The 14173-nt window shown below is 30.6% G+C and overlaps 1 protein-coding gene across 1 annotated transcript; it reads right to left on the minus strand.

The window, feature by feature from the left end:
* On the minus strand, nucleotides 1-3806 carry LOC143070520 (uncharacterized). The gene is made up of 4 exons (XM_076244776.1): nucleotides 3724-3806; nucleotides 1991-2677; nucleotides 1098-1202; nucleotides 1-169 (listed from the first exon to the last, which is right to left on the minus strand). Exons 2-4 carry the CDS (start codon nucleotides 2623-2625, stop codon nucleotides 16-18), a joined length of 894 nt encoding a protein of 297 aa, XP_076100891.1. The 5' UTR covers nucleotides 2626-2677; nucleotides 3724-3806; the 3' UTR covers nucleotides 1-15.
* Nucleotides 3807-14173: the final 10367 nt, after the last annotated feature.

Consider the following 14173-nt stretch of genomic DNA (forward strand, 5'->3'; position numbering starts at 1 on the left):
TTTAAAGATTTGTTTTTATTGTCCAATATTCTCCCATGTACAATGTGTTGGATATTCAACTAAGGCGAAATCAAATGGTGGATAGTATGGTACTGTATTATTCCATATCAAAACATGGTGGACACTATAATGCTGTACACAATCTCCATATAAACACAGGTTGCTTACACTGAAATGAAAAATAAAAAAGGTAAAAAATCTGTTACATATTCTTACACCAAATAATTCTTTATAGTTGATGTACCTGTCTCCTGTTAGAATGGAAGTATTTAATGTAATCATTGGTTGCTGTATACCATTTTAGTTTTTAGTTTAATCTATTGTTTAATTTAATGGTATTCGTTGGTTTCTGTGTACCATTTTATTTTTATGTATTGTTTAATTTTGTAGTTGTCATGGGTTGTTGTTTTTAGGTAATCATTTCTTGAATAAATCAGTTCGTTAGAATTATTTTGAATTTGAAGTTTGTTAAAAGCCGTATAGTGACCTGTCCTTTTGTCTTTGGTCATGCCAGTGGCAATCGTCTCATTATTTTAGTGTAAAAACAGCTTGACCGTTGTTTAAAATATGGACAAAATTAGGTATATTCTTTTTCTTATATCTTAAAACTTTTAATTAATTATAATGGTAGGTGTACATTATATTGTATATCTACAGGAAATAGTTAATACACGTATGATGTAAATGCACTAAACCGTTTGAAGAAACATCGTGTGTTCTGATCGGAACATCACACTGACGTCAAAATCCTTTTTTTCTTTTATTTAAAAATTCACATTTACGTCTCAAATTCTTAAGGTATTTCGCAAATGATCAGTTAGGGAATAAACAACATATATTCTTGTTATGATACATCATGCTTATTTTGTTGTCCGCTATACATATAAATACGAGATTGTACGTGTATATGTATCAATAGATAATGTCATAATATGAACTGAACGTGTGCATTCTTCCAGTTGATTTGACTTTCAAAAAATGGAGAGGGCTTGCTACATAAACAGTTTCGATAGATCGTTTTTGTCATATCTGTTTAAACATATCTATGACAATTATACATGAACAAGAACAAGTAATCAAATATAAATATTACGTACGGGCATCGTCCAACTGGGATAGCCTGAAACTTTCCTGGTAACTGTATTACCTGGTAATTTGTTTCATCTACAGTGATGTTTTGGTATACTTCGTGTCTCGAAATTCTACAACAGTAAATAAAAAAATAAAAGCTATCACACTATTTATATTTCATCCTGCTCAAATGTGTACAATTTCTTGTTTAATATTAACAGCATGATAATAAGAGACAAAGTCTTTAATAAAAGGTAATGATAAACACAGAGCTGGGCAGCAGTTATGATACCAATATCGAGAAAAAATACCACAAAACGACACGTATCAAATAAACAGGGGGTTTCCAAAGTAAAATTATTTGATTTTTCTTGATTTATTAGTTTGTTCTTGTTTTACAATAGTTAGTAACATTTTCTTATCAATGCAGAACTCTCAGTTTAATAAAAAATAAAAATGTATGTCTTTAGAATCCAACACACCTATATATAAATAATGTTGATTTCAAGATAATTTATCCATTTTTATGTTATTTGTTGCTGAAATACTTCTTCACGAATAGGTTGATCTAGATACCATTTTTGGTATAGTGTAACTTTTTACAGAATTTTCTGGTTCTACAGCAATGTTTTACATATTGTTTTGTTTTTACTTTAAATCCAATGTTTACCTATTGCTGCTTAAAATATTTGGATTCCTAAAATATTTATATTATTTGTCTTTCGTTTTACACGATGAAGATTATTTCAAAAACATAAACTGAAATGTCAAATATTGGGTTATTTGTAGTTCTGAAATCGATATATAGGAATTGGTTAACCTCGATTATATACTAGTACCAATCAAATGACGAACTATTTGACAATAATTTGTGAATGATCAGTGAGGACATAGAAGTCTATATATAGTTCACACTTACGTTTGACAACATGAACAAACTTCAGAATTACGACCTGATGGAGGCCTTGTGCGGTCACGTATTTCTGAATTATTATTCGTTCGAGCAAATCTCTGTGTTGTTGTTTCCACTACTTTTGGGACTACTTCTGGGACTATTTGGGGGACTTTATTTTTTGGTTGGCTGTATGTCCGCACGGCATCGCCATGCCACCTTTCCTTTTTAATAACTTTTGACGTTTCACTTAGGATTTCTGTTTCTGATTGAAAAATTCCAGGAAATAAATCATCCAGGTCTTCATCATTTCCAATATCACAGTGACCGAACACCTTGCCCTTCTGATTGTACTGTTTTCGCTTAGCTCTCCGTGTTGTTTGTCTTATCGGGACTATATCTGGAATATTTGTTTCTTTGTTTGTGTATGCCCATGCAACATGTTCATTCAAAAAACTTGGAATGTTTTGAGAATTTCTAAGTCTTTCATTAATCAATTGTCTGTTTGCTAATCTTCTTGGATTTCTTTGTCTTGGATTGAAAAATCTCCTATTCTTTTGTTCATTTCGATTTAAAAACAAGTTTCTTGTCTGTCCATTTGAATAGTTTATAATTTGTAGAAATAGCACGAACATTGTAACACACATATAACTTATATCCATTTTTATAATTACGAAAGAGAAAATTCAAGTAACGTAAAGTAACCTCTTTCACCTGCAAAATAATTAATGATAGAAATTATATTGATAGAAAGACTTACTAGTTTGTAATATTCTATTACAGATTCATTGTTTCTTCAATGAAAAAAGTAGCTTAAAAGAAGTATGCTCAGTTGTATATATGTAAAATGTAAGACAGAATAAAGACCTAGAGAAAAATTTAGCAAACAAAGCATCAAATTAGACAATAATGTTCATTTTATATCTTGCATAACTGTCAAGTGTATATGTTCATTCTATTTTAATAAACTATTTTCTTTATTGTTTTTCTATAAAAGCTGATGTCGAAAACATGTCAGTCTGTGACACCTTCCTAATTCTAGAAATTGTCCCTAATGCAACTGTTATATCAATAATATAACAGGGACGACCAACGGCTTGTCATTTACACCATATAGGTTGATTAGAGAGGCATTTTTTTGTTTTGTTTATTTGGCCATGATATCATTCATGCTCATTTTAATTTTCTGACGAGGTGAACAGAAAATAAAATATTTCTTGAAAAGGTTGCTATGTATTCTAACCAAATCAAAATCATAAAAATTTGTGTTTAACCAAAATTTATACAAAAAAATCATGAAAATTATGGCAAAATAAACAATAAAACTTTAGACATTTCTTCATCTTGTGATATCTATTTTATAAAAACCGCCCATAAGATGACTTAGAAATATTTTTTGAAAAAATATTTATTTTGGTTGAAATGATATGACATTTTTAGAGTGGGAACTCACTTTTGTCCTATAACTGTATGTACTGTCGCTTTTACAGCGGACAAAACCACAAGTACACTTAAAATAGTGTTAGATAACACTGTAAAAAATGCTTGCAGAAGGTTAAATGAAAATAGAACTATTTTTCGTGTGATTGATGAATATTGCAAGGATGCCCCTTTTCCCCTATAATTTAGAGATTTTTCGAATTAAAATTTGTATAAATTTTTGCTCGCAGTTGGGTTGCAGATTAACATACTTATAGCAATCAATATACTAGTAATTTATTTACTGAAGGTTGAATAAATTTCGAACTATCATTTCTTACCAGAACAGTACTTGGACAAACTGAATCCGTTTCTTCATTAAATTTCCTAATTCAAGTCTAGTTTTTATATATCTATGTGTATTTACCTCACTTGTGTGTCATACGATGATGGACATTAATTACATGAGACTGACATCAGGTGAACACACAGACAGTATTGTTGATCATTTCCGATTTGCCTTGGGAAATCCAATCAAAATTTCTATTTCATCGTGACAATTACATAAGACAAATTCAAAAATGTAAAAAAAAAATGTTCAATTGTAAAAGTTGAATCATCAGTAGGCGCTAAAATAATTGCCTGGACATTGGACAAAGGTAAAGGGAAGGTTGTGGTTGGCTAATTATGCAGTGCATGCAAATTAATAATTTTGTCAATTTCAAAAACAAGCTACATGAAAACTCACAATGATATATATTTCTCCTTGCTCACTTCTAAGTGCCATTATAGCTGCATTGAAATTAAGATTTTCCCTGAGAAGCCCTAAACTTGTGAAAGACTAACAGAGAACAACTTGCGGGGGTGATGCTGGAATTAATCCAACGTTGCACTTCTTTTCAGTTAGTGGCTAAATTTAACCATGGACAAGCCTTCATCGCTCGAACAATACACAATTGCTTTCCTGCCAACAAATCCACCCACATCACTTACATAATTATTCAATTGACACGAAAATTTTAGGTGGACGTTGGATTATTTTTGCTTGGTTAATACACTTAATCTAAACAAAGCAGTATTCATTCCTTTCCGGAAGCCTGCATTCCTTTTATTAGATCGAGTTTCGTGATTTAAGAGGTTCGATTAAAGGATAAGAAGGGTATAATACGTCAATGAGACAGCAACTGTAGTACATATTTCATTATGACTGCATATTCGATGATATAGGCAGATTTCATCTTACTTCTTCTATAGAACGCCCAAAACCTGTAAATACGAAAGCCAATAGTATCTCATTCGGAGGCAAGGGTAGAGTTCTGCAAGTCAAATAAACAAAAATCAGTTAAGTTAATTATTAAAACCAATTGAGACTATATAAACAAAACTCTGCCACTTAATCGTTTATTTTGTAAAGTGTTCAACTGTAAAAAAAAAAAAAAAAAGAGAAAAAAAAAAAGAAACAAAAGATACTAAGAGGACATTCAAACCACTTAAGCCGAAGAACAACAGACAAAGCCATTGTTAAACTGAAAACGACGAAAAGACAATACTAATAGTTCACGAAACACTACATATATAGAAAACTAAAGATAGAGCAACACGAACCCCATAAAAAGTGGTGTTGAATTATGTGCTCTTGAAGAGTGAGAAGTATCTTTGTTGCCTTTTGTCCGTGTTGCTTAATCTTTGTTTTTATGTTGTGTTTTGTGTACTATTGTTTGTCAGTTGATCTTTTTCTTTTTTAGCATTGACGTTGCCAGTTTGTTTTTGACTTATGAGTTTGAATGTCCTTCTGGCAGCTTTCGCCTCTCTTTTATTCCACTAGTGTTCTTATCAAAGTCCCCATTCTAATAAAGCAGGTGAATGTTAAATTGCTGCAGTGCGAGTCTGCTTAAATTTACCATCTGGAATAACCTAGTAAGTTATACAAAATACTCTAACAGAGAACCTACCCCAATCCCTAACTCTGGTTTATTGTATCAAAATCAACGTATCTGTATGTTGTTGTTTTTTTTTCAAATGAAAGAATACTACTTTGCATTGACCATTTTAAGAACATTTATTTATTTCTGGTGTCTGTTTTCTCGTCTTGAACGCACAACTGAAATTACTCTTGGATATAAACTACTTGCAAAAACATGACGATATTATCGGAGTTATGGTAAAGAAAAAAGACAATTGTTCAAGGAAACAAGAGAGAAAATATAACAATGATTTGCAAATCATATTCCGATTATAATTCCCCTTGTGTTCACCTAGCTACGTTTTTTCTCTGCTCACTTCCTTACAAAAGGATAAACAGGTGTCCTTGTCGTTAATTTAATATGACATCAAATGTTAAGAAACAATTATATCAAATTCAAATATACGCAAACAGTTCTTTTGTTTGAAATTTTGGTAGTTTTTATTGGTCTAAATAAAGATCTAATTGCGAGTAAGTACTTTTAATAACAAAAATTAGCTATATCATCTATTGAAATATCACGGCTGTCTCGTTATTTTCAAACTAACTTTTTCCGTACTGACTTATGGATTTATTTTTTTAATTTTCTCTTTTTCAAAATTTTTCCAAAGATGGTTAGAAAAATAGTATCTTTTCTAAAATAAAGATTAAAAACATTCAAAATCTAAAATCCACTTAAAAATATTGCAAATCTGTCAACGAATCTCTAGAAAGAATCCTGGTGTTACAATGGATCCGTGTGATTTTTAAGATGTTTTAGGTTATAAGTCTAAATTCGTTAATAATTGCATCGAAAAATCAAGGGCTATATGATAGCACGAAATTCTGCATACTATTTTATTTCTTCGGTTAAACATACGCAATTATAAACAGATATATCATGTTAAGGAGGGGTATTTGCGAAAAATACCAGTCGAGAGAATGTTAAATTTCGCGAGCCGTAAGGCGCAGAAAATTCATTCTCAAGATTTTTACATAAGGTGTAATTATAAGGAAAATGTGACACTCAAATAGGTCTTTTCAAATCACATATCCATCACTCAACTCAATCAATTAACCATTTTCCTTTTATATTCATACGCGACAATGATTTATTTTATTCATAATGGACAATTAATTACGAACAGAAATATAGCGTGTTTTGATATTGGGATATATTTTCCACCTCTGTTGTAGGTCTAAAGTTGAACAGCTGGCCTTACAAAAGAAACCGATTTAAAATTAGAATCAAGTAAAATATACATTTGTAATAAGCTAGAACACCTGTTAAAGTTAGGCGTTATCTTATCTACTTACCATCATTTTAAAATATATGCATTATAAAACAGCAGTAAATCAACAAGTAAAGCTAAATAAGAACGTACGTTACAGATTTATTGACCCAGTAACCTACATGTATATATACATGTTTTTAAGTAAGATATCTTACATATAGTAATAGATGGTTGGTGCGACAAGGTTGTCCACCAACTCATTTATTATTAAAATCCTTTACTGCACTGATACACACGGTATTTAAAATTCATGTAATTGAAACCTTGCAAAGGGAAGAATTTTGGCAAATACAAAATATAACTTAAAGACAATAGTTGACAATGCGACATACTTAAATCGGAAGGAATAGGGTGAGCTTGTTTCAATTGGACTAAAAAAACTCAGTTTATAATATGAATAATACAGGTCAACATACGGCCTTCTACCGTGACCTAAAAACAAGTCTCCTTATAGATTTTATAGTAAGTTAGGATAGCTGTTTAACGTACTGAGACAATAGAATGTAAATTCAGGAAGAAAACATAGTCTAATATTGACCGACACTCAGAGCCGGAACAAGACAGATGTTTGCTACAAAAGAAACCGTGGTGACAAAATGTAAAACAAAAAAAAAAAAAAATCAGAACTATAACAACATAGAAATCAATTTGATAAAAATGGTCGGTTATGCAAAAGTGCTTTAACTTAACGTTCAGCAAAACACAAACAACCCGTCAGTTTTAATATTTTTCCGTTTGTTCAGTCTTCAATGTTGTCATTTGTATATTGTTGGTAGCATCATAAAATTGAGAATGGAAATGGGAATGTGCCAAAGAGACAACAACCCGACCATAGAGCAGACAACAGCAGAAGGTCATCAACAGGTCTTCAATGCAACGAGAAATTCTCGCACCCGGAGGTGTCCTTCAGCTGGCCCCTAAACAAATATATACTAGTTCAGTGATATGAACACTATACTAAACTCCAAATTGTACACAAGAAACTAAAAGTTTAAATAATACAAGACTAACAAAGGCCAGAGGCTCCTGTCTTGGACAGGCGCAAAAAATGCGGCGGGGTTAAACATGTTTGTGAGATCTCAACCCTCCCCCTATACCTCTAGCCAATGCAGAAAAGTAAAGACATAACAATACGCAAGTTTATTTAGTTTATCAGTTTGTTTTTGACTTAGGAGTTTAAATGTCCCTTTGGTATATTTTGCTTCTCTTGAACTAGTTATATTATAAATAGAATGCATGTAAAAAGACGATACACTGTGACCTGTTCATCTGACGCAACTTATTATCAAGTCAAGTCAGGATCAGAACAAAACAAGTGTCTGAGAAGAAAGCTGATGAACTATAGGGTATGTCAAAGAATGTCATGTCTTTTTTCTAGGTACCAAGACCTTGTTGATAAATATTCCGTATCAATTTCACAAATAATACATGATGGTCTTGGTGTATAGATTCTGCGTACTGACGTTGTTTATCATCTTAAAAACGTGTTATATAGTTCTTTTATTTGTCTTTGTTCTATTATTAAAATAACTATCTGTTTGGTGATATTCATTTGATGTGGATCTGTACTTATGCATCCCGTCAATGTGTTATTTGTATTAGCTTTCATTTTTGCTGGTGTGCTTTGTAGGGAAAATGGTAGTATTTAATTTTCCCAGCATTAGGTTGGCCTTTTGTGTACCCAAGGCAGGTGAAGGAAGTCAAATTAGGAGCGCTGTGATTGGATGTAAGGGTACAATATATTTTTTATTTATCTATGAATAACTGCAGTGTGTATATTTACAATATAAATTTTAAAACCTATTGAAATATTTTCTAGAGAATTATTCGAAAAGACTTGCAAAATTTCATAAATTTGGTGCAAAATGACGGTGGGCATGGATAACATAAACAAGCTCCGTTGGAAGTTGGTCATGATACTATTTGGCTTTAATTTTTAAAACAGAGTAATAAAGTACTAACACAACATATAACTGTTTTATCCAGGTTTTTATCTTAAAAAGTGGTAAATTTAGAAAATGTTAACATTGTCGCCAATGGCAGAATAAATAGTACCGTTTTCCCTGTATGTGTAACCTTTTTTGTTTCTTTGGTACATACGACGGGGCTCTGTACTTTTAAACATCCTGCCGTTGTTATTGTTCTATTATGATGCCATTTTGTTATTGTTTTATAATAATGCCATTTTGTTATTGTTCTATTATAAAGTCATTTTGTTATTGTTTTATTATAATGACATTTTGTTATTGTTCTATTATAATTTTGAAAATGCTTTTGAATTGAACGACGAAATTATTTATATCTCTATACCTGTGTGAGGTCAGACTGTAAACGTCGCACAGGTAGAGATATAAATAATTTCGTCGTTCAAAGCATTTTCAAAATTATAATATTTCAACCCTTTATAGGTTTATTTAAAATACAAAATTAAGTAAACAATGAATGTGGTTGTTAAATTTGATACATGCTTTTTTTGTGCTTCTTTGTTAAATATTTGTTTGTTTTTTTTTCTGATTGAGATTATCCGTATTCTGACAATTTTACTTATTATGTCTGTTTTGTTCACGCATCTTTGTAAATATAATGGACATGTTCAAGAATATTTGATATTTCCAAGCGAGATAACACAAGTTGTTTAAGAAATTAAAAAAAAACTCTGGTAGTTTTAAATTGCTCACCGAGATATAATTTTACTATGACACATGATATCTCGTATGTGTATTTAAATTAAGTCTTCGTAATTTTGGTAAATTGACACGGTATATTTGACACGGTATATTTTGATACATTTTTCTGTATCAATTTAAAATTTGCTAGAACTTTCAACAACAATTACCACTTTTTATTTTTAAATAATGACAGTAGGCAAAGCAGACATGTGCACTATTATAAAGTCATTTCTATTATGTCAATCTATTTCTATACTGTACATTCAACATCTGTCGAACGGAGGTTTGGAGTTTGCATTTCAAAATGCAGTTGACAACAGTACACAAGATTTAAAATATTTTTTTCTTGATAGTTAGATTGTTTCATCATTTTTCAATCTTATCTGCTATGGAAAAATTAACTGCGACGAAAAATGGAATTTAAATGATTATTGTTAAAGCATCAAGCCATAGTCAAAGGTACAATAACCACAATAAAAACAGGGGGAAAAGAAAAAAAATATTTATTTTTTCTGAAGAATCATATTTGGAAATCCTTCTAAAAGTTCACTTGCTATGATTTTTTTTTATCACATTTAAGGTAGAAAAGATATATCAAAAATTATAACAGGGTATAAGTGTTTCCCGTTTACATCAATGATAACTATTTATATTTTTAAGATTTATCAATGACATAGCACGTGTACTGGTTAATGTAAATCAAATCGATGTCCTTCATTCTTGTGTATGATTTGATGCAACTATCATACAAGTCAGAGGTTTAACGCTATAAAACCAGGTTCAATCCACCATTGTCTACATTTGAAATGGTTGCATGGTTTTGCATAATATTTATTTCGTCTGTTTTTGTTTTTGATTGCATAAACTCTTTTTATAAATTTCATTTTTTATTTGTTAAAATAATGTATCATTTGATTGTTTCTGTTTGTCTAAGGTTCAGTTGCAAATATTTGATGCAATTTCATGGTCAGACGTGAACATATAAGCAATTCATCTATTATATGTTGATTCTACAAATAGGTGTCACTATTTATCCACTACGAAAGTTTTGCAAAACAGGCCATTGTACATCTTCTTATTTTAACATCTTTTCTATTTTTAAATAAATGATGAAAAAATGTAAAGCAAACATCAACCAATTAATTATAAAATATTCTTTTCACCTGTTATACTATGAATAGAATATGTGTTTTTCTGCATGACCTACCTTTTGCATGTATTGAAAATATGTCCTGATCCAACCATCTGTCACTGAACGTAAGACTAACAAATAACAATCAATTTCAATATCATTTCACAACTTACATTATGATTTGAATAGATGTAAACCATATATAATATATTTATGTTATAAAGTTATCTGTTCTGCAGAACCTACTTATTGTATTTACGCTCATTTGTCCTAGTCCTGAATTTGCAAAATATATAAGCAGTCGAACTTAATGCAATAAGCAACCAGTTAATATGGATTTCTCCGTGCGATTTATTCTATTTTCAGGAATATGACAATTGTTGTCCATTCGTTTGATGTGTTTCAGCTTTTTTATTTTGCCATTCGAATAGGGACTTTCCATTTTGAATATTCCTCCGGGCTCGGAGTTCAGTGTTTTTGTGATTTTACATTTTTCCCAGAAGTACATTGGATGTGAAAACAATAATATATCAATTGCATGTGATTGCTTATGTGTTATAGTTCTATATTTACTATTTAGCACTGAAATAATGCAAACAACAAGCAATACATTATAATATTATGTCATCATATGGAATACATGTTAAAATGATATATATATAACACAGTGACCTATTCTGCAGAATGTTCATATTGTATGTATTGCTCGTTTGTTCTGCTTCTCCGACCGTGCAAGGGCCGTATAGCCAGTCAAGGTCGTTAAAAACATCCATTTGTTGTTGTTCTGCTTCTGAATTTGCCAGAAATATATGCAACTGAACGTGAAGCAAACAACACTCATTAAATTGTTAATTATCGATATTTCGCCATTGGACTTTAAATAAACTATATGTTAAAAGAAGAACCCAAATAAACAGGTACTGCAGAAAGTACCTACTGCATGAATAGGTATTGTACTGAGCTTCTCAATTTTTTTTTACATCTTATCTATGTAAAGTATAAATGGGGAAAGACTATTATAATTAAATGGATATTATTGGATAATGTTCAGTGGCAATTATTCCATGCAAATTCAGGACTGGAACAGGAAAATGTTCAGTGGCAATTATTCTATGCAAATTCAGGACTGGAACAAATTAGCAATTGATGCAACATAAGGAACAATATTGCTAAATTTCTGACCATGTAGTTGTATAATTTGATGTGAGGAAACAAAAGTCAGAATGTTTAATAAATTGCAATAAGTGGAGTGAAAGATGTACGCTTACAGTCAAGTCGTGGTAATAAACATCATTTCAATTTAAAATTGATTACTCAGATACAAACACAGAATCATTTTACCGGAAATTACTGTTAAAAATGGAATATGTGTATACTTATATTATAATAATTGTGTTTATGAACTATTTGTGTATAATTTTTGTGTTCTTGTCTTTCATTTTTGGTAATGGACTTTGTCTGTATGCCTTTTAGTGTTTCTTTGATTATACCAAATCCTGTACCAAGTCAGGATTATGACGGTCGTTGTCAATTTGTTTGATGTGTTTTTTCTTTTTATTTTGCCATTTGATTAGGGACTTTCCGTTTTGAATTCTCTTCAGAGTTCAGTATTTTTGTGATTTTACTTTTTTCCAGAAGAACATTGGATGTGAAAACAATAATATATCAATTGCATGTTATTGCTAATGTCCTATGGTTCTATATTTAGCATTGAAATATTGCAAACAGCAAGCAATTAAACATTATAATATTATGTCATCATATATATTATAAATGAAATAGATGTTAAAATGATACATGTAACACAGTGACCTATTCTGCAAAATGTTCATATTGTATTTATTGCTTGTTGTTCTGCTTCTGAATTTGCCAGAAATATATGCAACTGAACGTGAAGCAAACCACACTCATTAAATAATTATAGTATCGATATTTCACTATTGGATTTTAAATAAACTATATGTTAAAAGAAGAACCCAAAATCAACAGGTACTGCAGTAAGTACCTACTGCATGAATAGGTATTGTACTGAGCTTTTCATTTTTTCACATCTTTTCTTTTTAAAGTATAAATGGTGAAAGACTATTATAATTGAATGGATATTGTTTGATAATGTTCAGTGGCAATTATTCCATGCAAATTCAGGACTGGAACGAATTAGCAATTGATGCAACATAAGGAGCAATATTGCAAAATTTCTGACCATGTAGTTGTATAATTTGATGTGATGAAACAAAAGTCAGAATGTTTAATAAATTGCAATCAGTGTAGCGAACCATGTACACTAACAGTCAAGTCATGGTAATAAACATCATTTCAATTTAGAATTAATACTCAGATGCAAACACAGAATCGTTTTACTGGAAATTACTGTTAAGGGCATACGATACAGTTTTGAACCTGTATTTACAAGTTGATGAAAATTTGCATGTAGGCTATTTTTTACCTCATTAAATCAAATATGTAATAAAAAATATACCTTCATGTGCTACTTTTTGAGTAAAATGAGGTCGAAATTTTGTATATTTGCTCAAAATTCAGATTTGTGTCCGTATTTTCCGTTTCGAAAGAAAGACATAACTTTTTTGTTTTAAAAGATAAACACAAAATGGTTTTTGTTAAATAATCGGTAATTTCTGTATTTTATAAGTATAATTAAAAATTATGCAATTTTTATTCCGAAATAACTCTATGTTTATCAAATGTTCATGAATAGAGGAAAAAACGTCATTTTTTGCTGCATGTTTTTCAAAATTAAAAAAAATTACGCTATTTACAGTTATATAAAATTTGGGTCACATAATCTCCTTGCAAAATGAAACAAATTGCTGTTTTAAAAAATAGGGGTCCATGCACTCGTTTTCAAATTAAATCAGTTTGAACGATAAAAATCAGTCGAAAAATGCATCTTTTCCCGATATGTCATTTGATAAGGAACTTGCCTTTTTGAATTTTCCTCGGAGGTCAGTATTTTTTTGATTCTACTTTTTCAGACTGGGAGATTACTCACCCATGCAAAAGCTTGAACAGTTGACTGTAAAATTATAATTAAAATGACCAGTTGCACCAAAATTAGCAGATATAATTCATTCATAATTCACTCCTTGCTCTCTATGCAATATGTTTTTAAATGACCTTTATTGAATTCAATATTAGGAGGAAATGAAACTCTTGGTAGAATTCCTTGTATGAGTCTACATAGCAAACATTGTCTTTTGATAATCGCTATTGAGTCAGTGATAAAACTGAGAATGAAAAAAGCTATATGGAATAAGTCAAAAAAGATAACAACCCGAACAAAGAACAGATAACAGCCGAAGTCCAGCAATGGGTCTTCAAAGCTGCAAGAAAATCCCTCACCCAGTGGTAGACCTCAGCTGGCCCCTAAATAAAAGTGTGTACTAGTTTAGTGAAAATGGACATCACACTAAAAAACATATAAAACTAAAATTAATAAACATACAAGACTAACAAAGGCCAGAGGCTCCTGATTAAATAATAAGCTTATACATGAATAGAATAAGATTCTGAAACTTGGTTGACACCATTTTTCACTATTTTAATTGCTAAAGTTTTAGGTGCTTTTGTTTTACTTTTAGGAAGTGTCCTATTAATAAGGTTCTTTGTATGTTTATAAATATACCTAACCTTTGAAATAGGAACTTAAAAAATGATTACTCAACAAGATTAAATGACTTGACAATAGTTGATTATTCCCACATTTAAGCATGCTTAATATCATTCTATTACATA

This window comes from Mytilus galloprovincialis, chromosome 4, assembly GCF_965363235.1.
Source record: "Mytilus galloprovincialis chromosome 4, xbMytGall1.hap1.1, whole genome shotgun sequence".
Taxonomy (NCBI): domain Eukaryota; kingdom Metazoa; phylum Mollusca; class Bivalvia; order Mytilida; family Mytilidae; genus Mytilus; species Mytilus galloprovincialis.